The 26386-nt window shown below is 51.6% G+C and overlaps 10 protein-coding genes across 10 annotated transcripts; 4 read left to right on the top strand and 6 right to left on the bottom strand.

Moving 5' to 3' along the window:
• Positions 1 to 721: 721 nt before the first annotated feature.
• On the bottom strand, positions 722 to 3384 carry EDD37DRAFT_612815 (uncharacterized protein; the record flags this gene model as incomplete). The annotated part of the gene is made up of 2 exons (XM_062815394.1): positions 722 to 2289; positions 2310 to 3384. 2 exons carry the CDS (start codon positions 3382 to 3384, stop codon positions 722 to 724), a joined length of 2643 nt encoding a protein of 880 aa, XP_062666489.1.
• A 318-nt stretch (positions 3385 to 3702) lies between these two features.
• EDD37DRAFT_160736 (Noc2p family-domain-containing protein) lies at positions 3703 to 6147 on the bottom strand. Its single transcript, XM_062809735.1, has one exon. The coding sequence runs from the start codon at positions 5995 to 5997 to the stop codon at positions 3883 to 3885; it is 2115 nt and encodes a 704-aa protein (XP_062666488.1). The 5' UTR covers positions 5998 to 6147; the 3' UTR covers positions 3703 to 3882.
• Positions 6148 to 7378, top strand: EDD37DRAFT_161069 (VPS28 protein-domain-containing protein). The gene has a single exon (XM_062809738.1). It carries the CDS (start codon positions 6298 to 6300, stop codon positions 7024 to 7026), a length of 729 nt encoding a protein of 242 aa, XP_062666487.1. The 5' UTR covers positions 6148 to 6297; the 3' UTR covers positions 7027 to 7378.
• Positions 7379 to 8215: 837 nt separating this feature from the next.
• On the bottom strand, positions 8216 to 9340 carry EDD37DRAFT_653655 (uncharacterized protein; the record flags this gene model as incomplete). Its single annotated transcript, XM_062818599.1, has 1 exon — positions 8216 to 9340. One exon carries the CDS (start codon positions 9338 to 9340, stop codon positions 8216 to 8218), a length of 1125 nt encoding a protein of 374 aa, XP_062666486.1.
• Positions 9341 to 11434: 2094 nt separating this feature from the next.
• On the top strand, positions 11435 to 13568 carry EDD37DRAFT_161074 (uncharacterized protein). The gene is made up of 2 exons (XM_062809739.1): positions 11435 to 12021; positions 12087 to 13568. The coding sequence occupies exons 1-2, from the start codon at positions 11923 to 11925 to the stop codon at positions 13368 to 13370; spliced, it is 1383 nt and encodes a 460-aa protein (XP_062666485.1). The 5' UTR covers positions 11435 to 11922; the 3' UTR covers positions 13371 to 13568.
• Positions 13569 to 14144: 576 nt separating this feature from the next.
• Positions 14145 to 16930, bottom strand: EDD37DRAFT_160954 (uncharacterized protein). The gene is made up of 2 exons (XM_062809737.1): positions 14410 to 16930; positions 14145 to 14361 (listed from the first exon to the last, which is right to left on the bottom strand). Exons 1-2 carry the CDS (start codon positions 16759 to 16761, stop codon positions 14314 to 14316), a joined length of 2400 nt encoding a protein of 799 aa, XP_062666484.1. The 5' UTR covers positions 16762 to 16930; the 3' UTR covers positions 14145 to 14313.
• EDD37DRAFT_160953 (uncharacterized protein) lies at positions 16931 to 17800 on the bottom strand. Its single transcript, XM_062809736.1, has 2 exons — positions 17553 to 17800; positions 16931 to 17463 (listed from the first exon to the last, which is right to left on the bottom strand). The coding sequence occupies exons 1-2, from the start codon at positions 17673 to 17675 to the stop codon at positions 17101 to 17103; spliced, it is 486 nt and encodes a 161-aa protein (XP_062666483.1). The 5' UTR covers positions 17676 to 17800; the 3' UTR covers positions 16931 to 17100.
• On the top strand, positions 17800 to 18607 carry EDD37DRAFT_161078 (uncharacterized protein). The gene is made up of 2 exons (XM_062809740.1): positions 17800 to 17852; positions 17902 to 18607. Exon 2 carries the CDS (start codon positions 17973 to 17975, stop codon positions 18495 to 18497), a length of 525 nt encoding a protein of 174 aa, XP_062666482.1. The 5' UTR covers positions 17800 to 17852; positions 17902 to 17972; the 3' UTR covers positions 18498 to 18607.
• A 2939-nt stretch (positions 18608 to 21546) lies between these two features.
• Positions 21547 to 23505, top strand: EDD37DRAFT_640477 (uncharacterized protein). Its single transcript, XM_062817249.1, has one exon. The coding sequence runs from the start codon at positions 21891 to 21893 to the stop codon at positions 23367 to 23369; it is 1479 nt and encodes a 492-aa protein (XP_062666481.1). The 5' UTR covers positions 21547 to 21890; the 3' UTR covers positions 23370 to 23505.
• Positions 23506 to 23682: 177 nt separating this feature from the next.
• EDD37DRAFT_160633 (uncharacterized protein) lies at positions 23683 to 26146 on the bottom strand. Its single transcript, XM_062809733.1, has one exon. The coding sequence runs from the start codon at positions 26020 to 26022 to the stop codon at positions 23935 to 23937; it is 2088 nt and encodes a 695-aa protein (XP_062666480.1). The 5' UTR covers positions 26023 to 26146; the 3' UTR covers positions 23683 to 23934.
• Between the last annotated feature and the right edge of the window lie 240 nt (positions 26147 to 26386).

Genomic DNA, 26386 nt, shown 5'->3' with positions numbered 1-26386 from the left:
CAGGGTATCCACGCATCAGTCGATACCCGCTGATCTCACGGACTGCCGCTTCCACTGCAGGCGAGCAGGGTTCCCGGATACGGCTGGTTGGTGCAATTTGTATGGATAGAAGCAGCTCGCTTCTGACGTAGGGGCCCCGGAAGTCCAGGGACGACCGTGCTCAAATCGACGTCAAAAGCTCCCACAGCTTCTCCAGTGAGTCTCCACTGATCCCAAATATGCAATAAACAGTATCCCAGATTGTACCTGTATGCATAGATGTCTACGCAGTGCAAGTCGGGCGACTGCATCTTCAGTGACACTGGCCGCAAGTTCTAGGCGAGGAAAACCTCAAATACCAACACCTGATACTTACATGTCTAGCCTCACTAGCTTCAGATAGCGAATGTCAGGGTCCATGATTATCTGCTTAATATGCCTCAGTCATTCAGCCCAGACTTGGCGTTACGAGACCGTTAATCGTCTCAATCTCTACAGCACACGTGGTCATTTATTGTAAGCCTTGTGCATCTCCAACCAAAACCAGAGAGTCGCTACGCTTCCTCTTGGTCCTGTCGCAGAAAAGGCCTGATGTTAGAGACGCCCAATGGCTGAGTGAGCGATTTCATCGGCAAATATCAAAGCCTCCTATTCAGGGCTGTCGCAGTTATCGTCCAATAGTCATGATTTCATTCTTGGTCACAGGCTTCTCGACCGCCATAATTAGGACCATTATAACTATTCACATCTTGGGATCCTGCTTTCCCTTAGCCAATCCTTTCATCTGTTCCATTTCGGCATTGCTGAGTCCGCGTGGCGCCTTTGCTCCCTCATCCGTCCGCTCTTGCCATGGTATGCCCACAGAAGGTCCTTTCACCACGGCTGCAAAATCAATTGTCTCGAACTTGAAGTTTGGAAACCTCTTCCTGAGATGCTGAGACGCCGACTTCCCATCAGTCTCCGCCCATTCCTTCATTAACTGCGAGACCACCTCCACGGATGTCTTGTACGCGTGGAAGTTCTTCGATTGCTTGCGTGCTGGTTTTCGCCGCTCATGATCATAAAGTTCTAGATCTCTGAAGACTCGGGCGAGCGCAGTGTACATGTCGACATTGCCGTTCTGCATCAGAAAAGAGATCTTGGAGATCTTTCGGTCCATTTCTTGCTCGAATGAACGTGCCAGGTCGGAACAGCGACAGGCGAGAACAGAGTAGTCAAAATAGATTTCGGGCAGCAAATCTTCCACAGCGGAGCTGAGGTCCGTGAGCAGGGCCATTGGTCCCAGCTTGGGTTCTCTGGCAAGCAACTTTCGCAAGTCCACGGCGTTGATCGAGAGGTCGTTGGGGTCAAACCGGAGATGCTTTGTTCCGTGGCCATATTTCTTGGTGACGGCAAGGATCAGCTGGAGGTGTTCGACTCCCTCATCCCGATCTTTCAACGACTGACGACTCAACACCAACAGCAAATTCAGCAGCTCAGTGAGATGATTACACAAAAAGCGACATCTTTCGAAGTCGAAATTCTGTGAGACAACTGTGCCGCCGGAAGCCAACAGGAAGATCTTGAAGTACTGAGAGCCTGATCTTGGAAAGTCGCTCAGGAATAGGTATTTGGGGGTGTGCTTTGTTATTAGAAAGTCCAAGTCGGGTATGGCGATTCCCAGTGCGCCTTCCTGTCTTGCAGCGTTATAGCAGTGTACCGTCTCCAAGACTCCAAGGGAATCCGCAAAGTGGCAGCCCCAGACATAGTGGTTGTGAACGAGGTGGAAAACGGCAAGGCCAGCCATAACAGGGTTTCTGGCAACGATGCGTTTATGACTTTCCTCTCGGCACACATCGAACATGGCCGCCAGATCACGCTGTCTTGTTTCGACTACTTTAAGAGCCGTCTGCGCGTGCGTCTTAAGGTGAACGTTGTTCTTGGTCCAGTCGAGGGTTGCTTCACTGGTCGACTTCAATGCTTTGATGGTGGCGAACACCTCAATCGCAGCTTGCGCCAGCCCTTCATCGCAGAGAAGCCGTTGTATGTCGACCAGAATCTGAGCCGCAAAGACAGTCGAGAAGGAGATGGCACCATTGAACCCGAAGGGTACGCCCTTCGTATCGTCGTTCTTCGTATCGTCGAAAAGGACGTCCGTAGGGTTTTCCTTCACCATGGACTGAAGACTTCCAGTTATGCTGTCAAACCACGTCAGGCCTTTGGTGTGAAGTGGTATGGATGAGACAGCCAAGCAGAGATGTTCCGACAATGCACTTGTCTCGGAGGGAAACTGCAGAGATGTTCCGACAATGCACTTGTCTCGGAGGGAAACTGCAGAGATGCTGTCCCACGTTTGAAGGTGGTGGGGAATGGAAATTGTTTGTCCGTGTATGAGTGCTTAGCCACGATGGGTTCCGCCTCATGGAGAGAGAGGAAGGCGTCAAGAAACATCCAGTCGATCACGTCGGCCATTCCATCAAGATCCAGCACGATTCCGTTAGCAAGTCGCTCTGTCCGGGCACCCTCCATCTCTGTCCTGGTCGTTGACTGGTGCATGCGACAAGCCAAGTCAAGGAAAAATGTGGCGAACATCTTGTGATAGGAACAGTCTTCACCATTTGCGCCGTTCTCGAAATCCTCAATAAACTTCCTAGCGATGCCCATAGCTTGATCCGTCACCAACGCAGCGGCAATGAGCGGTTTCTTGCCTTGTTTGTAACCAAGCCATTGCGCTTTGATAAACGTCCGCAAATTGTTCAGGTCCCCCAGAATGCAGAAACATCTGAACACTTTCTCTTCTTCCGGAGACACGAGCTCGACCTCATATTCCATGTTCTCGCTGCCACTCTCTTCGTTGACGTTCTCCGTGTCATCAACCGGGAAGTTTTCGGTGTGGGCTTGCAGAGGATCATAGGGGTTCAGCCTCAAGTTGCTTAAGTGTGAGCTTGCCGTGGACACGTCTTCGGACTCATCGGTCACGTAGGATTGGTAACGTCGTTTGGCTGCAACCTTGACCGAGGCGATGGTGGAAGTGTCGGAAAAAGGGGCAGGGGGCGGAGCTGATGACAACGTCTCGAGTATCTTTTCAAGGGTCTCGATATAGAATTGGTGTGTTTCGTTCGACACCAGATCCCCAGCTGACTCTGCCCTGGAGTTAAACCAGTCAGAACAACGCCGTCTCATCCACAAGACCGACCGCAACTTGTCGAGGATTGCTCCTGGAACTTCAATCCTACAGGACTTTATGTCCATGGCCATGGAGAGAAGCTCTCTTGGAGGGATTCTTTTGTAGAAGTCCCAGTATCTGCTCGAAGCTTCGACCAGCCATTTGACAAGGGCGCTGTTGTCGGTCTTGTATTGTCGATAGGTGCTTCGAAGGGCGAAAGGGAGACGAAGAGACTCTGAGGTATTCATGTTGAACGACATCTTGGTTGTTGAGGCTGCTCTTGTTGTTGTTGCTGCTGCTGGTCAACCTGCTTACTCTGAGAGATAACATAACTGCCTGCGCAACAATCTCCCAGTCACTCATGGGCGACATACCGCACCTGAAGGGAAGATACGCCATCACCGATGCCAACCGAGGATTCCCGCTCACTGCCTGTCCTGTCCATACAATATTTATATATATCACTTGGCGAAGTGATTGAAGAGCCGCATCTCGTGACTTGTAGGGCAAGTGCCAGTGTTGCCCAGTGCCTGGTGGTCCGCAGACTCCAGAATCGACTTGCAGAGACAGGAAGTGAAGACCAGAAGGAGGCTGACAGACTTTATCTGTTTTGTTGAAGGCAGGTCATGCGATTGCCATAATGATCAGAAAATACATCGCAACTCGTCGCACAAAGGAGCGCTCCATAACCAGTTTGTAGGACTCTTCGCAAACCGATAGCTTCTTTATGAATAGCATTAGGACAATCGTCGCAGTGTTCATGCGACCTCAATGTCATTGTCCTCCTGATCCGCGTTGTGCCTTTGTTGCTCTTTGCGGCCCTGATCCAGCACTTTCTTTCTTTCTTCCCTCAACTTTCTCTGCGTCACCACAAAGGCTCCAAGCGGACTATCCTGCCACTGGACATCTTTCAGAAAGCCTTCCACTTCTGCACGATCCTTTGGCGAGAAGCTGACCTTGTTGCGTCTCTCTTCGATCCATCTAGCGTTTGTCTCGGATTTTTGAACGAGCAACACGAGAGCTTGATTCAGCTTTCCATTTCTATTCCCTGTAGTCTTCGACGCCGTTTTCAGCCACCGCTTGAGCATGACTATGGCAGGAAGTTGAAGCTCGGGGTATGCAATGCTCTTGGTCCACAAGACAAGAAACTCCGAGAAAAGCTCAACGACCTGCTCTCCCACTCCTTCCTGATACACCTTCGTCTTCAGGTAGGAAGTGGGCGCTCTGATGTTAGAAGCGAAGTCTATCGGCCTTAGTGTGGCAGCCTTTGCGGGCTTCTTCATCTCAGCAGAGTTTAATACCTCCAAGAGAGCTGCTGACAACGGAATGTAGGTCTCAGTGGCCTGAGAGATACGCAGCAGAGATCGCATAAGCTGGAATCGTAGAGGGAAATATGTCGAAGTAGGGATCAGCCTCATAACACCGAGGGTAATCTGAACAAGTGGGTAGATCAGGGGTCGAAGTTGTGACTGCTTGCCATTTTGTGCCTCGACCAAGGAGTTGCAGTGAGTGGACAGCACACGTGACCAGAAATCCAGAGAGTGTACAAATTGCCAGTTGTAGATCGTCTTATACGAGTCTTTGGTCGGCTTCGTGATGTTTCCGCGGAGGTGGACAGCGAGCTGGCGAATGAACGAAAAGCCGGTCGTGTAGCTGACCTTTTGATCTATGCCCCAGATCTCTGAAGCCGAATTCTTCATCAAGTTGATGCCGGCGAGCGTATGAACCGTAGTGTTCCGGCTTCCCTTGACGACTCCCTCGTAGGTCGCCTTCAACACAGCTTCGCGGATTCCAGCATCGCCAATCACCATGAGTCGGCGGATGACGAGAAAGGCTGTGATCCGTGTTGCTTCGTCTGAAGAATTGTCGGACCACACCGAAGAGACAGCCTTGATGATGACCTTCAGAAACTTGCGAAATTGCAACAAGTATGGCAATAATGGCTCGAATGATTGCAGAGTTAGCCTTAAGGTATTTGTGTCTGACAAACGCCCCAGCAGATAATGCAACGACGAAGCGTGAGACTTGATCAACGGTGCCAGCGTCTTGAACTTTGGCGAATCTGTGGGAACCCGCACTTTACCTCCAGCAGACTCTTTGACCGGTAGATGATGTGACAGCACGACAGGCACCTGCTTCAGGGCCGTCATCAGAACCTCATGGTATACCTCGGGACTGGCAATAGTGTATTTGTATTCTTTATCCTCCTCGTCATCCGCATGAGCAGCTGCCCGGAACGCTAGCACGACTTGACGCAGTGCTCTGATCGAGAATTGATCAGCAAGCGAAGTTTTCCATCTCTGAACCATGTCCGTGGTCACGTCGGCTGAGGCATCGTCCTCGGCACCCTTGGTCTTCTGTTTCTTCGCCGGGCGCTCCTCATCGCTGAGATCATCAACTTCGGCCAGGTCGTTGTCTTCATCGAAGTCCAATAAATCTGCGTCGTTTTCTTGCAGATACTTGTAGAACTCGGGATCTTTGGAGGCCAACGAGGCCAGTTGACCCTTATGGTCCACATCGTCGTCATCTGAGCCTTCAACATCGAGTTCCGGCTCTTCTGACGGATCTCCACCAGGGGCATTCCTCTTACGCTTGCCCTTGCTCTTCGACTGTAACTCGCTGTCGTCATCTGGTATGTCTAGTGCCTCCTGAAAGAATTCGTCTTCGTTCATGTCAATGCCCTTGGGCTGCGCATCTTCGATATCTGAGTCTGCTTCATCGTCGGTGGTCTTGGTTCGTTGCGCCGCTCTCTGTCTCTTCTTCTCTTTCACCTGATGTCTTTGCTTGATTTTGGCAAAGTCCTTCCGCCGCTCTATCGTGGATTTGAGATTATTCTTTTCGAACTTCTTCGTGGCCTTTCCCTGTTTTCCCATCTTGATCGGCCAGGGAGTCTGTTTCCGTACTGCAAGTGTATTGTGGCCACAAAGGTGAAAACGTGCTGATGCAGTGCAGGGCACCGCAGGGAAGTTTCAGACGCTTAAAGGAAAAAAATAGTGCACGGCCCGGGGTTTAGCCGTTGATGTCTCTCCGCACGAACCTTATGGCCGCAGGCTTGTCTGTCCCCTCACCACCAGACACTGTTGACAGCCCAGGGCAGCCTTGCGGATGTACAAACATCCAGACTAGAATTGTTTCCACCAAGCGCAGCATCCGCTGATGTTTCATCGCTGATCATGTACGGTACAGCGTCACCACGGCCACTCTCCTACGCCCCTACGCCATACTCATACACGCCCACAAACACCCTCTCCGCACGAATCAACCTCGACGAGGAGGTGAAACTTGCAGATTCTGCGGCGGAGCGTGACCTGATTGATTCTTTGGCGGAAATCTACAGTATCATCCGCACGATCGATGGCCTGGAAAAAGCATACATCAAAGATGCGCTTCCTGAAAATGAGTACTCAGACATGTGCTCGAAGCTGCTCAAGCAATACCGCTCGATCCTCAACGATGAGAACGTATCCCGCGAATTCGTCGACTTGGACACTTTTACACGCAAATGGGACATTGAATGCCCTCGAGCAAAAGAGAGATTAAGAGTCGGTCTTACAGCGGACGAGGTGCTCACCGTACAAAAGGCTGCGCCTGGCTCCACGGCTCCAACCACAATCGCTTCAGGAAGTCTCATTCTTAATGCCACCGAGAACTTCATCACCTTTCTGGATGCACTGCGATTGAACATGGTCTCCAAGAGTGCCCTACATCCACTACTTTCAGATGTCATTCAGTCAGTGAACAAAGTGACTGACCAAGATTTTGAGCACCGTGGCAAGATCATACAGTGGCTCATCACCCTCAATCAGATGAAAACGTCGGAAGAGCTGAGCGATGATCAAGCACATGACCTGGCGTTCGATATGGAACAGGCATATAATGGTTTCAAGTCAATAATACACTGAAGTCAGATCAGTCTCCGCAGAACAGTACGCCGTCGGCACACCCATGGCCGCAACCCCTGCGCGCCTTCCCAGCTCATTGTTGAGGCCAACGCCTGGATGACAAGAGCCTGGAACACCCAACGTCGTTCTATTGGGACTGGAGACTTTGAAAAACAACAACAGCGTCCCGATCAGGACAGAAGCTTTCACCACAGTCGTCTGGCTCCAATCGCTTACATGTCAATTTAGTGGGAGCGAACTATTCCGAGGCCTGTCTGGATGTCTTCGCTTGACGAGGACAGTATTGCAGTCCATCGACTCACACATTGATCATTTTGTACGAAACTCCAGAATGCTGTCAATACTATTGATAGCAATCGACGATCGCGAAATCCGTGCCCAATGCACCCACTCACCGCCGATCGCTTTTTTGTCGATCCTCCTTCAACGCTCACGAGACAGTGGAGCAACATGCCAATAGCCGTTTGCTGGTCATAATTTCTTATGCACACGAGCAACAAAACGGTCGAGACGGTTACATCACCTACAGACAGTACAACGGTCTCGTCCCTACCAAGGTTATGTCGCACGTCGCACCTCGGCAATGTCGCGTTACCGCATCGCTGTACGAGTTATAAATGAGTCACGACTGCAAGCAGGAACCCGGCACGCCGAGTGAACAAACAACCAAAAAGTCTTCAACATAGCAGCTCAATCCGTGTGAAATGAGTTGGGCTTTGTGCGCCGTACTCGGCCAATACAATCAAGATTTAAAAATCGACATGGCACGAGTTCAGGCACGACTAGCTTTTCTTGGACAGTTGTCGCCGTACCATAGGCCATGGATCAATTGCGTTCCTGCATTTGTATCACGTTGCATGTACGCACTTTCGCATGTAACTTCGAAACCACTGCAGGACACAAACGTAGAGAAATTCAGATCACACCTTAGAGGATGGATCACCATAATATTATCATTCAGAAGATAGGCATAACACTCTAATTTTCTGAGCCTGATCCGATCAGATTGCCCAAGTTCGTTCACTGCCATCAAGTCACGTACAGCCCAAGAGACATGTCAAAAGATTCTCTGCGTGAACAACATATCGACCCCCTGGTTTCTCGCAAAGGCAGCCTGGTTTTCTTCACGGTCCTGTAAGCCCCAGAACACCATGCCATGATGAAAGAAAAAAGGAGTTATTATATTTTGCTAAGTGGAACTGCGCGGCGGTGTGCCGGACGTCCTGACTGATACCCGCCTTCCAACCTGTGCCTCTCGTATGCTGCCTGCATCCGAGGGTGCTCCGTCTTCGGTATTGACACTCCGATATAGAGATGACCCTCGACTCAAGGCAGGTCTCTGCCCATCGTCATCGGGGGGATCATTGAAAGGAGAGCCCTCAATAGGACTGACAGGTGCTGAGTCCGCAAATGGGTTTCTTGAGACTGGAGTAAGGGGTGATCTTGTATCGGCGACGACTGCGCGATACGGCGGAGGTGCCGTGGCAGTTGAAGTTGAGCGGGGAATAGGGTCAGATGCTGATGCTACTGCCGCTCCCGCTACGACAGGAGCAACGGCGCCAGTCTGTATCGAGGTTGGTACTTGAGCATGCGATATAGCGTCTCGGTAGGGGGGAGCGACTTCGTCGATGCTGTGCAAGCTCGGCTCGACGCTGGCACCTCCTGTCCGAGAGTTGGTGCCTGCACTTCGGACGCTCGGATCTCGACTGCGCATGCTGTTGGTGCCAGAGAAACGACCACCCATGAGTAGTTCTGCATCGAAAGAGAATGCGCGCAGGTGTCTGGACCAACCCCCTTTGCCCGCTTTCTTCGGTTTCTTCTCCGATACCACCACGCCATCCTTCCTTCTCCTCCTCCTGGCGTAAAAGAACAGCAGAAACAGTCCGGCAAGGGCTGCAATGACAATAGGTACGGCGATGGCGGCTTTCAGCGCTGGATGACAGGAGAGGCTGCTACATGACTTTTCGGATACGGTTACTGCGCCCGTGGTACTGCTCGCAGCGTTCGAGGCGGTACTGGTGACGCTTTGCGGCAAAGTCGAGGTTGCCGCGACGGTTGCTGTTGTAGAGGTAGAGGTAGAGGTAGAAAATGTGGTCTGTGAAGTTATAGGCGTAGAGCCTGTTGTAGCAGTTGCAGCGGTTGCAGCAGCGGAATTCGTTCCCGTACTAGAGGTTTGGTCGGATGTTTGAGTTGCGGTACTGGTACCGCCGGTTGTCAAACTGTATTCGCTATTCAATGAAGCGACAATGCTGCTGAAGTCCTCAGTCCCAACGGAACTGCCGGGACTGGTAAAGGTGCCCTGAGGCCCGGTCATTGTTGTTGGAAGCGAGATACCAGAGGCAAATGGAGGCGAAGAGCCGGGTGGAATTTCTATACTTCTTCGGGCAATCTGAGGCCTCGAGAGGAAGACAGGGAAATAGTTGTTGAGATCCAGGTTGACTTCGACCCCGTCAGAGGATGACAGGCCGACATGTAAAGGCAAACAGGATTCGAGGGAATGGTGGCAGGGCAGGCCCGTCGAGCGTAGGTGTCAGCGGACAAGGCCTATAGTAGGAATGGTGACTAGCTGGGTCTTTAGGCCAACGATTGGAATCCGTAATGGGCCAAATTAAGCGTAGGATCTGATGATAGTCCGTAGCAAGGTTTCCATACAAGAAGAAGATGGAATCAGCGAGGCGAAGCAAGCATACAAAAAGGACCGGGCTGGTATGAGTCCTATGGTGGGAAGGACGAGTCAAACACACACATGCAGAAAGAAGGGATGGGGCATTGGTATGTGCTTGCTTTAACGAAGCACAGAAGCGGTGTTAACTAAGAGCGCAAAAGGCAGGCAGTTGTAGACGAGCGAACAAGGTGCATGCAACCAAGGAACAGGATGCAAGAGCGCCTGGGGATTGACGATCGTCACTCGTTCGAGGACAAGAGGGGAGAACGGCAGGGAGTCTGTGCCTGGCGCCGATGGGTGTGTGGTCTGTTCATTCAGGCTAGCAGACTTGACTAGGACATATGCGATGTTAGTACACTTCTAAAGGCATTACTTGAACACACTAGGGCTTCCCAAGACTTCCTCCCAAGAAAGACCCAAGCGGACCTCCGGACGCCATTTCCATCACGCCGATCACGGTGACTATCTTGGTCACAGGCTTCCTATAACTGGACAATGGACTTCCCAAGGCTGGCGGCAGGCGACCGACCCCTTATGGCGTACATGCTACGAGTTGCCCTACGAGATAGGCTTGCAACATCATGTATCCGTACTTGCACGATAATGCATGACGAACGAGCGACGTGAACCGTTGCGCTCGCTTATGACTTTGCAAATCTCTCCGGCATCACCTGCATATCAACTCGGTTCAAATCTCCCTCCACGAGCAGCCACATCGCGGCAAGCACGAAGAAGGTTTGCACACGGCCGTGGGTACTGTCCTTACCTAATCTATCACCCGTCTGTTATCCGAGGTCTGTAATGAAGAGCCACAGCAGACACTTGATATATTGTGACGCTTCGATGCTGGGCGACTCCGTGCGCTATTCGTCGTTGAAGCATATGGCGATCGCCATTGGGCAACAGTTGGAAAGCAACTGAAGGACCGGACACCAGCAGCAGGAATCTAAAAATGGTGCCCAGAAACGCATGTCCGGAGATCCCACTTTCTGCCCACGTGCCTCGACAGTAATTGGTCCGGCGTCAATATCACGGAGAGTCAACCGCCGATGTTCCGTCTTTAATGAGACAAGGCCACCGCCTCCAAGATGCACCATTCTTCTTCCATTCCAGATCTTTGTAAGGAACCTTTGCGGCATCAAGGAAAAGCAATCTTGTTTATCACCCGTTGTTTCAGCACCCGATGCACCATACTCGCTTCGTACCCCGCAAGCTATTCAGACTCATGACGTCTTCGCCGCCAGCAAAGAATAGTGTCTTTTGCATTGGACCTATCCTTCGACCACACCGAAATCCGTGACCATGATATGGAATCACCCATCCTGTACTCTTACCGTTAATGGAATTGCTGTGTACATAGTCCAGGATCGAGACCCCAGGCAGTTCCTCTGCGGCCCAGCGCCTGCGTCTGCTTGGATAAAGTCATGCGAGGCTCAGCCGGCTGCGATGCTGCCCATACCGGACTCCTTTGAGTCAAGTTGCATTCTAACGCGGCGCGAACGGTACTCCGTTTACACGTGAACGTCTGGGCCTTAAGTAAAATTGCCGCCGCTGCATGTGGCTAAGGCGGGCAAAACTTACAGGACATTTGACCTCTGACCATTTGCGGGTGACTCTCAACTCCATGTGATCCCGCAAGCCGCGCGTACAATCACTGGGGCGTTGAACCTGGTACATTTGCCTTGCTTCCCATAGTCTTGCTGTCCGCTGCCAAAGGCGACGGATTTGACCGGGAAAAGGTGCGGCATACTGTGGCCCATGGCGCCGTCTACTGACGCTTTGCACGGAGATGTGAGAATTCTCTTGGCACGGTAGTCACCAATCCATCAAGACTAAGCGATGTAATGGTCATGGACGAACGTGATGTTAGGACATGGTCGGTAACAATTGTATCTAGCCCACTACCTAGATAGCAATATTCCCGACATTCGACAAGGCGACCAATGGGAAATGACAAGGCTGATACTTGGTCGAGAGGGGCGCTAGTACAATTCCAGTAACGATCTGGACTTTACTCTTGGCACTGCGGTGGACTGCGACTGCAGGGCGACGTCAGTGAACAAGACCCTCGTAATTGTCTGCATTGCAACAAGTTCATCTAACAGCAATCTGATGCTCTTGACTGCTCATATGCTTCTTTCCCATCGAAGCGCTAGTTCTTGACAGCACCTGTATTGCCGAAACTTCGGTCCGTTACCTTACCTTTCAAGCACACGACCTGATCTCTCATCATGAGCTTTCGCAGCCTTGTGAAAGAAGGATGGCAACCCAAGGGCAAAGATGGAGGAAAAGAGTCATGGAGAGGAGACTTCAAGGGCATAAATCAAGTGGTCAGTCATCATGCGCATACGGCCTCAGACTAGCCGGACCCGCCGGTGACTAACATTGAGAACAGGCAGGATGGATGGGTAAAGGCAGAGACCCCAACAAGACCGAAGCTTCTGAACATGTATCTCGACCGCTTACGACCCTCAAAGATCCGGCCATGTTTGGTCCACCTCCCAAAAACGTCAACTACCACGGCGGCGCCGCCCTTCCGAATGAGATCACCCCACACACCGGTGGCTTGGGGGCACCATTGAGACCAAACCAGACCGCAAATCGGGCAACACCGAGCCCGGCGCCAGAAGAAGTCGTGGAAGAAGAAAGACCAGCAGGTCCGCCTCTCCCGTACAGAGCAGATAGGACAGGGTTAAGGACAGACCACCTTCCCCCACCACCGGTTCACCGCGAAGTAGAACGCAGTTCTACCGCTGTCGAAAAGCAACCTCATAGACCTAAACCCGGTCTACCTCCCAGACTGCCTTCGCGACAGAATACTATGCCTACCCCGAGCCCACCTCCAGTTGTAACCTCCCCACCCCCTCAAGCAGCTCCTCCAGCATACGAAGCAGTGGCAGCCCGTCAATCAAGTCATCAGGCAAGCACAAACTACGGTATAAATCAAGGTGCCGTCAACAGATTAGCCAACGCCGGAGTCTCCGTTCCAGCCCTGGGCATCGGGTCCAACACATCCTCAAATCCCTGGCAAAATGAAAAGAGCCAAACAAACGTGACCAAGAGCCCCTCGCCTCAGCCACAACCGGCCACGAGCCAACTCTCCGAAATTCAAGCACGCTTCGCTCGCATGAACTCAAACACAGGCGCAAATGGTGCTTCTCAACACTCGACATCGTCTCCCTACGGTGCACCCGCACAATCACCTCCCCCCGTCTCAACGCCAGGCACGGCCCAACAACAACAACCACAAGCGAACACCTGGGCCGAAAAGCAAGCCACCTTCCGCACTGCGCAGAATCTGCATAGAGATCCCTCGAGCGTGTCCGTCGCCGACGCTCAATCTGCCGCGAAATCAGTGAACGCTTTCCGCAGCAGGCATCAGGACTCGATCAACAAGGCCGGTACAAAGGCTACCGAATTGAACAAGAAATACAACGTTGCAGGACGACTGAATTCTTTCCTCGAGAAGCATTCCTCGCCCACATCAGAAACTCCCCCGAGCGTCAACGCCGTCGTTACGAATCCTCCTCCTCAGCCTCAACAACCGCAGAATCCTGAGATCGCGGCTTCACTATCTCGCAAGCCACCGCCTCCGCCACCACCGAAGAAGCCGGCCACGCTGTCAGGACCAGCATCTCCACCTCCCGTGCCTTTAGGAACAAAACCCAGTTTCGGATGAAGACTGGTGGCTGGCTAGATTGGTTGTTTTTGATGTACATACGCAAGGAGTTGACATCAAAGCGCGAGAATATTGTGTCCGCAGAGTACGTATTTCCTGCCTGATGCAGTGGGTGAATATACTTGGTGGTATGTTCCGCAATGCTGAAAGGCTGATTCTTCTGCCGCTCATTTGAGGGTAAGCACGTTGTCCTGGGTTTGAGGAGTACATGCATCCGTGCCATTGAGCGTGGCATATAGTACGAAATTTGTGTCGATTCAGGTGATTATTGGCGCAAAGTCTAGCGATTGCAGAGAAGGGTGGACATATGCCCCCAAAGAGTCTATCATTTCCAAAGTCCGAATTACTTTCCATGGCTAGGAAGCCTGCACTACTGTTGGCTTCATCTCACGCGGATGCCAACCTCCACGTGTAAACCACAGTGTCCTAGACATATCCAGTTATTAGTCCAATTGAATCCAATTGATCTTGAACAAGCCATCTCCCTTCCTGCCAAACATGCTCATGCATACGTTGGAAAACAGGGGATCAATCAGCGAAGCCAATGCAGAACCATCACAAGGTCCTATGTTCGGGGGCGCGATACTGCTCAGGAAAACACTCATACGCCTCGAATGGTGAGAAACCTCCGCTCTCCAATGCAATGATTGACCACCACAAGGTCACATTTCCCAAGCGCCGAACACCTTACTTTCAACAGAGTCATGATATGAAATGATGCAACATGGAGGTGCTTTTGCTTAAATGTACATAGGGTCGACCTTCTGATGCCGCCCAGACAGTTGTCGTGTCGATGTCGAGGGACGAAAATATGCTCGCTGCACATGCATTGCTAGAGTCGTGGACATCGTGATCTGGTCAAGGATCTGGGCCCTCACCCACCTCGTTAAAGGCGGGCAAAGACCAAATCTGTCCCACGATATCCAAAAATGAAATCGTGGTACTAGAAGAAGTGCGTGTAGACCTTGGATGACTCATGGACCTCCATTTCCTGCACTTGTTAGCCTGGATCCTCAGCAAATTATAAACACATGCTTACCATTTTGAAGGTGTTAAGCTCTTCTTTGATCTGCTGGGCGAGCATCGGAGTCAAACGGTTGCAGGTCGCAATCTCACCACGACGGTCGTACTCTCCGCTCGGCCAGGTATCATGGAACTGGAGTCGCGGGCTGAAAGATATATTTCGCATAAGGACTTGCGGAGTCATGGGATTTCCCTTCGAGTCTAGGCTGGCGAATTGAGTCATGGTGGTAAAATAATCGTCGTGGTCGTTATTTTCGATCGTGATAGAGTCGGTGCGCCGGTGACCAGATCTGGGGGTTTCATCGGCAGGAGTGCTCGGAGCACTCGACTTTGGTGAATCGTTGACGTGCGGGATTTGAGGTAGATTAAAATCGGGGACTTTGAAGTCGTAGGCTTTCAGTTTCGGAGACGCCTGGTTGGAATCGTTTCTTTTCAGAATACCCTTCTTAACCGCAGCGAGTACTTCAGCGCGTTCCTTTTCACCGCCAACAATGCTTCGGCGAGATCGCGTTTCGCTGGATACAGTGCCGCTGTCAGTGGAGAATTTGGTCTCGATAGAATTGCGTTCGAGCTTAGGAAAGCCTGTACCACCTCCGTTTTGGTCGTGGGGGTTGACGTTGATATTCACCTTTTCCCGCTCGGCTTCGACCGTAACCATTGAGACCTGGGCTAGACTGGCCTGATTGACAGGGCCATCAGCGGCAGGCACACCAACCACGGACTTGGGACGGAATAGTCCAACGAGCGATCGAGTTCCTTTCTTGACACCTTTGCCCATTTTACGGAGCATAATCGATGCGGACGATGCCGTTGACGAGATAGACAGGTTGTCTGTCGAACCGGTGAAGAATTGACCTTGACCTGAGTAGATGCTCTCGCCCAATCCCGCGGCCTCCTGCTGCTCAGCGATCTTCGCTTGTTCAGGCTCAAGTTCATCTTCGTATTTCGAGGTTCTTTTTGAAGTGTTTGGAGCCACATTACCCACACTCTTCTCATGGTTTCCCTGAGCCGCAGCCCTCCGAAGTTCTGCAGCACTGCCAAACGAAAATGCTCGCCGCAATTTCGACTTCGATTTGGGTGCACTTTTCTGGTTCAAAGCTGCGAGCTGTTCAGCTGCTGGGCTAGGCTTGACTGGTGGCGGTGCACGCGGGGAAGCGAGCGTCGACGTGGACGGCCCATATGGTTTCTCTGGCGTAGCCTCTGCTTGCAGCTGTGCTGGACGAGACAACGGCGAAGGTTGACGATTGCCCGAATCTGCCGTTCGTGGGGAACGGGCTGCGGGTCGTGGTTCCGATCTGGATGCGGTGGTCGGGTTGGGCTTTGAGTTAGGTGTTATCATGATAGACTGGTCCGCTCGAGCCTGAGTAAACGTTAGATAAGTTTCATTCAAGGGAAGACTACTGACCGAGCTAGGTCGAGAAGATCCAGTTGACCTGGACGAGGCAACGCTGTCCGAGCTCGGCGTATGCTTGTGGTAAGACGGTCGGTCCACTGCGATCGCAGCAGCCGAATTTGATGGAGCCGAAACAGGTGTCGGAATGAAGACATTCGGGTGAGGGGAGGATGTATCATGGGCATCTGAGGAGTGATTGACACCAGCCGTTTCTATGCTGACAAGACTGCGCCTACGATATCTTGCAGCGAGCTCCGACTGTTGAGCTCGACCCAGTGGCAGGTCGTCCGCACTAGAATTTTGCGGGACAGTTGCACCTCCATGATACTGACCATGAAAAGAGTGTTGGGAGTTTAATGATGGCGTACTGCTGGATTGGTTTGGGTGGCTGTACATTGAACCACCTACAGCCGTGCCCAAGCTTGGAGTTGATGCTGAGCCAGCGCTGACGCTCTTTTGGGACCCTTCTGGTTCTGCACGCCGAGTGGTCCTTCGATATCTGTCCGGGGACGGTTTCGCAGTAGTTGAAGATACAGGCGGTGAAAGTGTTGGGCTGGGATCCATCAACGATCCCGTAAAAGGAATGTCGGGTAGACCGAGAGACAGTGGCCGATTTCCAGCATCGACTTGTGGAAGACTACTCGGTGAGGCGGGTTGCGACCTGGAAAAGCCACCGGATTGAGTCTGAGGAACTTTGGGGGCAGAGGCAGATCGTCCTGATTCGAGGGTGAACTGGCGAGGATTGACACTGGTGTTAGTCAATTGTGGTGTCTGCGTGAAGGCATATGGAGCCACTGGTCCACCACTCGATACGCCTCGGTACCCGGTCGCCGACATATTGTTGTAACGACTGGGCTGATGAGGACGCATCTGTCCCTGCGGATTCTGCGAGGAGTAACCCCCAGAGGATGACGGACGCCCGGTCATTGTGACAGAGGTAGTCTGAACGGGGAGTGTCTGAACCAAAGCAGCCATCTTTTTCTCCTTTCCTCTTCCAAGTGTTTCAAATGAGTGAACCGGGCAAATGGACCAGCTCGTGTCTCGATAGCCTCGATTAAGGCTACAGAGTTGCTCAAGACAACGCGTTCAACGAGGTCAGACTATTTCTTACACGTCAGTCTGGCTCGGAGAAAGCATTCACCTGCTTGTATGACTGACTACATTGAGCGTACCTCTGGTCTAGTCTTATTTTGCAACACTCAATGTAGGTGCCTGTGGGTGATAGAATGCATGGATTAGGGAATTGATCAGTCGGTTCAAGTCAAGGCCGACAAGTTGGTGATTCAAACGAAGGTCGATTAAAGTATATGTTGATCAAGGTGAATCCACGAAGAGAAGGAAGAGCTCTAAGCAGGCGAAAGGCTCACGAAACGAATGTGACAGCCGCGGGTGCGCTTTCGAAATAGGAGGCGGCTGTGAAGGGCGAAGACGCTGGTTTTGCGGATGGGGAAAGGTGACAACGACGGCAACAACAACGACGAAGAGATAAGGTAGAAGTGGTGAAGGTAAAAGTAAGAAGAGGTCGAATGAATCAGGAGTCGTGTCGATGGCGGAGGGAGTGGTGGTGGTGGTGATGGCAGCAAGAATTGAAAGATTGGAAAGGAAGGAAGTCGGTTTGGGAAGCTGTACAATCGCAGCCAGTTGGTGGTAGCGGGTCAGGAGACGCGAGAGTGGCACCTGCAAGAGACGGATTCACTAGGCGTTAGTTGAACCTAGCGCAGGCAAATCCAGGTGCGAAGTGGGAAATAAATTTCATGGGGGCGCACCATGGATGGGTGAAGGGTGTAAGTCCTGGGTCGCGACTGTCGGTGCGCACCTGCGCTGGTCTTAGCCTTGCATCCCAAGGAATGTCCCGTACCTTTACCTGGGAGGTTACTTGCTGGCTGCATTATTTTATCATATCCCACTACTGATCATCCATCATTCATCAAATTACAGGGGACTGCTCGCTCAGTCTCATGACCTCTACTCCGTGTGCCTGATTTTCCAGGACGAGAACTTGATTTTTGGCCTGTCCGTCTTTACTGAGGCCAACGAGACATCTTGAGGAGATCGCCGGAAGGATCGTTGGAAATCAGTATTCTAGCCTGACATTGTGCACACCAGATCGCTAACTTTCTGCATGCCGAGGAGCATTTTAGGCTCTCAGCCAGGCATAGCGCGCCACATTCCACAAGGCCGTGCCCATGCCCAAAGGACTGTCCCTCGGGTTCTTTGGCACTCGTATCTGTCGGCCCGCGCCCACTGTCCGTCCAACTATGGAAGGTGATTGGGCTTGTGAGAGATACATGTGCAGATGCTGCAGAATCAGCTGCACAGGTATCAACATCGGTGACAGGGACGAGGGGTGTATCAAGTTATGTATCCCTCCGTCGAGTACACGAACCACCGAAACAAAAGAAGTTGCGGATGACCGGGATCAAGGACTCACAAACACGAGTCAAGGGCCCCGCAGCTATGCCACCTCGAGCCGTGGCTGCCGTCTTCGCTGCTTGATGCTCCTAGAATTGACCCTCCGATCAAAGTGGTCAGCATCAATTTCAAGAGACCAAGAAGATGAGATCACATCATTTCCAGTAAGAGTCTCTTGCAGGGGCCCGTCAGCGCGTCTGCGCGTGTCCTACAAAGTCTTAACAAGTACAAACAAAGTCCCTGTCACGACTCACCATTTTGTCTCCTCCGGGTCGACACAAACACGGCCCCCAGAATAGGGATCCATTATTAATCCCGAGCCTCCAACAGTTGCACTACAATGTTGCGTCACCGCTGTTAGTTTACATACCATCTTTTTCCTTGACACGCACTCCCTGTCCCTCGTATCCACGACGCGAAAAGAAGAATCGAGAACACACGACACTGCTGTGGGCCTACTGTGGTTGTAGGGGTAATTTTCGTTAGCACCCGTCGGAAAGTGGGCTGGTCAACGATCAAATGACAAGGCTCGACAACGATGGAAGTCCATCGAAATGCGCGAATCTCACACACTGCAGTCGAACCCGCAAACAACGATCTTCAAATGACGTTGGCAAGACCGGAGGACTTCCACTCGTACTAACGAAAATTACCCTACAACCACAGTACATTCCGGAGTATGAACCTTCATTACGGTGTATCACAAATGCTTCGTCCTGCACACATTCGGGCTCGAGGCTCTGTCACTTCAGCAAAGTTGATCTGGTTGGTAAGTGAGTGACATTCAAAGCACCAAGGCCGTCCGATTGGGCTCCTCAACGCACATTCGCCTCGCCGACAGCAGTCAAGGGCTACATGCTTTATGCTCGTTGGCGAGTCGGTGAACTCTGACGGCTTCTCTTCTCACATGCCAGATGGTTCAATAATAATGGAAGGCGAGCTGCATGTGCCATGTAGTGTGTCTACAACCTGCAGAAAACATGTTTCAAAGTACAAATAAGCCGTCCAGTTAGGCGAGAGAAAAACTTTATACAACGCGCTCTGACATGTCTGCGCCCCCACTTGACTCAGACTTTGAACCTTTCAACGGCCCCGAAGTTCTACCAAACCCCTCCAACGTCAGATCGGTGGTAGGAGTGTTGTGGACAAGTCACTTGCATGTTATGATTCACTATTCGGCGAAGTCATCAAAGCGCGCCTGGAACGTGATCCTCGGAAAAGCCCCTATCCATAGCGAAAGGGGTATGCGAATCATGGCCAAAGATATATGAGAGAGTGCAGCTCGGAACTGTTATCGTGCTATCCAGGAACATGGGTCAATGATTAGTCCTTCGCATCGGCCTGAGCATGGGACGGGTTGTCTGCCTTGATGTTTCTGTCCCTATTCCTTGTGAACGACAGATATTGGTCTTACTCGATCGATGCAGTGACGACAGGTCAGATTTGCAGGCTCTATCTGCTCAAGGCAGCATTAGCAACATGCAAATGTTTCCGATCTCCGCAAGATAGCTTCTTTTGTTTTGACAGTGGCTTGATGGATCCAAACATAATGAACATTGCGGGGTGAAAAATTGTTGGGATACCGCCGTCAAGGCGTCAAGGTCAGGGGGTGCATGCAGATCATGAGAAAGCCTCTGAAAGGTGCCTTTCCGTGCGGACATGACTCAGTGTTTTTGCGCCTCATTATTACATTGGAAGTCGTCTGGATTCGTTGCGAACCCTGGGGTGTGGCTGCTTAGAGACCTACGGCTCTGGACTTGTCCGTTCATGGGTTTCCTCATTCCAGACGCTGGCACGACTTCATCGTCTTGGGCCAAGCTCTACTCGTCCGGACAGGAGCTTCAGCACTTGTGGAGCAGAGTCTTCCATGACAGTCTCCACGGTTTCATTCTTGACTATCATATATGGGTACTTACGTCTCCCCTCTTGATATGGCTTCTTAGCGCCATCCGACGCTGGCGCGGGGGCGGGTGCCTGGGGTACGGAGTAACCAGCCAAAAACTTCCCGGCTCCAAGATAGCACATTCGGCGGGCTTGCATGATTCCTTCGTGGGGACACTTGTCGAGTGTGACACTGGAGCGGATGCTGCAACCTGTCGCTAAGAGGACTCTCGTTTCCGGCGAGGTTCATCTGGACGATCGACCGTCTCTTGACCTAAGGTACCGATCTTAGTGCGCTTGGTAGCTGGATCGTACCTCAGGCTGCGCGGGTCTTCACACGATCGAAACGTTGTTTGGGCATAATCTTGACCTTGTGGATATATGAGAATCAGAACTGCTTCAACAATGCAAAGAAGCTCGCTCCCTCATACATCAGAGCAGCTTAATCAAGAGTCCTGCAGATATATAGGTACGGGCATCGAGATCTGGAGTTCCTCCATACTTGGACCTTGAAGACGAAGCCAACTGCGTTGGTGTGACATGCAAGTGCAATGCACTCTCCTCCATGGTGATGTTTGCAGTGATGGCTTCTATCCGGCACTCCATCGTGGAGCTTGCATCGCCATCATCACCCTTGCCAAAGAATGCCCCCTGGGAAGTGAACAGGCAGCGAATAGTCTGGGTCCGGACCAATGCATGGTCCTAGTGTATGTCCCAAGCAAGCAACGAGGTATCCTTCCAGTCTCAAGTTCTGACAGCTTGGTGTTCTTTGAACAATTTGAGCAGTTGTCCGTTTGCAGGTTTGGAGGCGGGCTCACCGTGCGCCTTACTGAAACCTGCACCAGGACATGCTGGTCTTAGAAATCGCCGCTGCCGTGTCTCCCGAAATACCTAGAAGCATAGGTTGAGAAAGATTCAAGTGGCTGCCTGTCCTACATGAGCTCTATTCGAACGAAACATGTTGCACCACATGCTCTAACCGGGCCGGGCTGGAACCTGCTGTGGTTATGGAAGCTCTTTCATGAGTCACCCTCGATGATGTAGTTGCAATGCATCTGTCGTTCCCAAATAGCAAGTTTTCGAGCACGATTTGCGCGTCTCTGCATAAAGGTCGACACCGACGAAGGAGTTTGACACATCTGCTGTACAAAGTCACTCGTACATAGTCACTCGTACATTGCGGTAATCACCATGCGAGGGGATAGGGAAACAGCCAAGCTGTGGCATCAAGGTAGGGTTGATCAAACCAATGATAGCGACGCCGGGCGAAAGGGAGAGGACAAGAGTCTAATTGGACGTAGAAGGCGATCAATCACTTTACCATCAGGGAGTAACCCCCCAGCCCCAAGCACATCATCTACTCATATCAAGCTAAGGAAATTCGGTGAAGTCGCCGAACATCGCTTTCGACGCTGCACGTGGGTTGTTCAAGTAGTGGATAAAAATGCTCAGTGATTTGGCCATCACCTTCAAATTAAGGGTCCAAGCTAAGCTTTTCCTGGGGCATGCCACGAAAGTCAATTATTCAGGCATGCCCAAAAGAGTAGTCAGGACGAACTGTAGACGAAAATCATGTTAACTCAGCCTCAGGCACTGCCTTGGCCTCGCGCTTCGATCTTGAACGGACTCGAGACGTCCTTCTTTCGTGCAGGCCTGCTTGCGGCGAGAAACACATATATATACCTATATTACTACGATCTTTGAAGGCTGAAGACCGACGACAAGCACCTGCAATATATAAATCCCATCACATCCTTTTAGGCATTCCATTTCCATTGACCCCTCATCCAAACCAGATTTACCCCAGCATCATGCCCATTGTCAGTCGCCTAGTCAAAGGCTTGAGCTCTGGCATAGGTCTGGCTACAGAAGCCGTTGCCAGCCACAAGGAGAGCAAGGCTGCGAAAGAACGCGGCGTGTCGCCCAATCCACAGACTCGTATCGAAGCCGGTGAGGGCTCTAGATCAACAGGAGCTCCACCTCAATACGTCGACACTGGCAGAGGATATCCCTCAGACGAGAAGCACCATGGAGACGACGAAGATGATGACGACGACAGCGAGGACGATCTTGGTACCGACAGAGCCGAATGGGCTCTGGATGAAGCGGCTGAGGAACTAGCGCCTCCAACCTACGACGAGGCCTCAACAGGCACACCAGCCTCAGCCGAAGAAGTCGCCAACGCCTTCGTCCAGTCGCACCGCCTCGCACCAACGCCCTCGCAGAACTTCCAACCTCTCCCATGCCCAGTCATTCTTCCCCAGCGACGACCCAAGGACAAAATGCGAGGTTTCGTACGAGCCTACGCCCCCGTCCTAGGCGAATGTACCGGCATCGACCAACAAACCTTCCTCGACTTCTTGAAGGAATTCGACCGATCATCCCGCGCCAGCCCTGTCTTCGACGTTATCAACGTGGCGGCCGTGGCAGTTGGCAACGTCCCTAGCGGCATCGCCATCGGTGTCTCGATCGGCGTGCAAGTCCTCAGCCGGACAGGCCAAGAACTCCAATCACGCAGCCGCCGCAACACGTACCTCGACCAGATCTACGAGACGCTCTTCAAACCCCGCGGCCTCTACTGTATGATCATGACCTTCAAGCCAGAGACCAGCCAACAAGTCATGAGCATGGACGTCAACACGGGCGCGAGCGCGACAGACGCAGCCCTCGCCAAAGCCATGTCCAACCCAGAGTCTTCGATGTCTCAAAAAATGAAGAGATTGCGCCTAACGTCCGGCACGGCGATTGGCGAATGGTCCCTCCCTGAATCTGCACCACTAGTGTACCCAGCTCTCGACGCCGCCGCAGTGGCTGCCGCAGACGGCACCCCTGTGCCCGCTAAGAAACAGTCCGCCTTAAAATCCTCGACGAAGTTCATCGCAAACTACATGGACCGCCGGGCCCAAGCTACCTACGCTGGTATGAACCCAGACAGCCGTCTCGCGGCGGCAGCTCCACCGCCCCAGAAACAATTCGCATCCCGCTTCTCCGACCCTAATCATCCTGTCAACTCGGGATCTATCGTCGCTCTGTTGACAGGAGGATACGTCGATCCGCGAAAGGGCTTGCGGGCGAAGAGAGCCCAGCACAGAGCATCGAGACGCGGTCAGAACCTAACGGAACAGGAGATCCATGACGCGCAGATGGGTCGGTCGCAGAAGAAACGCGGTCTGATCGGCCGTGTCTTGCAGCAGGATGTCTTGTATCTTACTATCGTCAATATGCCGAGCGAGAGTGAGATGAGGGAGATAATTCAGGAGTGGGAGAGGAAGAAGAACCAACAACAGTAGTTGAGTTAGTATGGTTGGCAGATCTGTTGTAGCGTGTATTTCTCCATAGCCCTAATGATAATGGTGGTACTATTGCACCGCTGGAAGCTCGCTGCCATGTAGATATCGGTCTTCGTTGAGAATCTGGAAGTCCTCGCTTCCAAGGAGGTATCGGTCCTCGTTGAGAATATGGAACCCATCGCACACAACACGATAGTGTTAGCCGTTGTGGTGGAGAAGAGCATCCGTTCTAACGTACAGGTCTACTAGGCTGGAGTTGCGGCGCCCGCTGTCGTGAATCTGCTGGACCTTGACCTTGTATCGTCGATGTACTCCATCTCTAACCGGTGCTACTTTTACTGTGATGGAAATAAGCACGGTTTCGCTTTCATGACTTCATTGGTAGGTATCTAGTACACGTTTCAACGGCACACCTTCCAGCACCGATATCCAAGTACTGAAACCTGGGAGTAAGCCCTACTAGTACCTTGTTGTCGCTTGATATGAGCTCTAGCAATCTCTCCCTGATGTCACCTCAGCACCCTCCAGCAAAATCTCTATCCATTCTCGGACATATTCATGATGTTCACCTAGCCCATGGCTGTCGTTCTCCTGGAAAAAGCTCGAAGTCACCGGTGCAGTTGTACGTGCCCTGCTGGACAATCACATCCACACCACAGTCATTCGGACTTGGGAATTTTCCTGATCTTGGGACAATGAATTCGAAGGTCATCAGCTCTCCCTCCAAGATCAACTTGACCTCATACTCGGTATGATAGAACCAATCCGTTCTGTCTCTTGCTCGGGATCTTTTGAATCCACGAGTGTCGTCCTCATGGATCTTGAATGCCAATGGCGACAACTCGTCAAAGCTTAGTCCCGGCTCGTCGATCCATACCCCGTCTCTCTCGATCTTCGAGGTACGGTAAAAGTCTTCTTTGACTGTCCAACCTGTGCCATCATCGTCCTTCTCTTGGAACAATAGTATGCGCTCGCCACGGATGGAAGACTCATGGCGTTGCGTTGATACCGACTCATTCGGACGCAACAAGAACTTCGTGACAGGCACGCGTCCCCTGTTATCGTGCGAGCTCACATGAAACGCGTCCCGTGGGTACTCCTGTTCTGGAGATGGCTCCTCATGTTGGACGACGAAGTATCCTTCCCGAATGATCCGCGATTTAATGATATTGTTTTCCTCAAGCAGTAACAGTGCACCCTGCGCTACTGTGGTATCCAGAAGTAGCTCGGGGCTGGAAGTTCTGACCTGTAGCCCACGTCCTTCGTATTCGGCCATGATTCGAGATTGGATATATGGGCTGTTACTTGCGCCACCCGCCAGTATCAATTCGTGAATTCTACCTTCACCAGAATCATCGGGCCCGAACTGATTGACCATAGGATTCAAAAACTCGAATAGTCGTTGTAGCTGTTTATCATGGATATTTCGTAGGTTGTCCATAGTTAGTGTCAGGAACCCACGATCATGGAGTCCAACTTCCGGAATGTGAGGAAGACCTGGGATCTCAAGCTTTTTGTTCTGGGAACCATCGAAGCTCTTCTTCACTTCTTCAAACTTTGACTCGATTACCATGCCTAGCCGTTCCCACGTCCATGGATTCGGTTGATAGTCATTGAGCGCCTGTAATATGGTGTTCTGATGTTGTTCCCATTTCTCCAAAACATATGTTCTGCATGCCGTGTTGAGAATTCTACCGCCACACCAGGCGGTACAAGACCTAACGACCTGCACAAGTTGCAATGGCGAAGAATTGACAACTGTATCGACCTCAAGGTCGGCCGTGGATGCCCCAACATCGACGATTGCCAGTGTTTTGTGTAGAGACGGTTTTCCGGTTGTCGCGACGTGAAACGCAAGTGCTGCGGCTGCTTCTGATACAGGATATGGATTTGGAATGCCCGCAACTTCAGCAGCTGAACGGTAAAGCCGGGTCTTTGCCGTTGTCGTCGCAGCAGGAACAGGCAGGGCGACACGGATACGTAGATTTCCGGCGTCCCAATTGCGGAATGCCTCCAAGTTTCTGGGGAAACCAAGGTTTGGCGACTCAGAATCGCGGCCGATGGAGATGATTGCGGTCTGGTAGAGATATCGAAGCAGATCCACCAAGAGATCGAAAGAGTCGAACTCTCGTTGGGTATTCAACGTGCCCGTCGAATGGTGTAGCTCCTGAAACTTCTGTGATAACTTTTCAACTTGGTGCAATGTTCGTTCTTTTTCTCCCATGTCCTCGTCAAAGATCAGCGGCTTAAAGAACTCAATTACATCCTCTTCCAGTGTGGCATTGTTCTCGATGGCGTCTTCGAGCTTTCGGCCATATACTGGACGCAGCTTCGGGGGTTTGGTAGTAGTGTCCAGCACATATAGTACTCTTGACCGCATTCGAGTATTGTGATTGTCAAAAACAACCGATCTGCGTTTGACCAGTGATGCAGATTGCTGATCTCTCGTTCGTGGTCGATCATTGTAAAGGAATAGGTATGCTGCTTTTAGATACTGTTGGCCAGTGTCAAGAGCAAGGTGCAGTACAGGATCATCAAGGTCAGGTGTAGTCACAACGCCAGTTGTAGTTGCAGCTTTGCGTTTTGCAGGTGTCGATGGCGGCGAGAATGCATCATGGTCGCTGACGCGCTTGGTCCGTCTTTTGGGAGGCATTGTGGTGGGAGGGACACAGTCGAGTCAATGTCTAACACAAGTGTTGGAAGTGTAGATAGACACGACGGTATCGAAAGGATGGAGTTGAATGAGTCCAACTCGAGTTCTGGGAGGGCTGGTAAAGGTTTCGTTAGAGGGATATAATAGTATCTTGTTTGAGAGGATACGAAAATACCTTGCCGTTGGTACTTTGAAAGAGAGTGAGGTGTTTTGGTAAGGGAAAGGGTAAACCGAGTATCCTGAAATATCCTTTAGGACAGCCTCTCATATGCCATCACATGCTTCCTTTCAGGATATTTGAACGGCGGAGGTGCGAAATGAAGTGAAAGTGAGGTTAGAATGAGCTGCGAAGGAGGTGAGATGT

The sequence above is a fragment of the Exophiala viscosa genome (assembly GCF_022695815.1).
Source record: "Exophiala viscosa unplaced genomic scaffold EDD37scaffold_12, whole genome shotgun sequence".
In the NCBI taxonomy this organism is placed as follows: Eukaryota; Fungi; Ascomycota; class Eurotiomycetes; order Chaetothyriales; family Herpotrichiellaceae; genus Exophiala; species Exophiala viscosa.
This window is presented reverse-complemented; position numbering and strand designations above follow the sequence as displayed.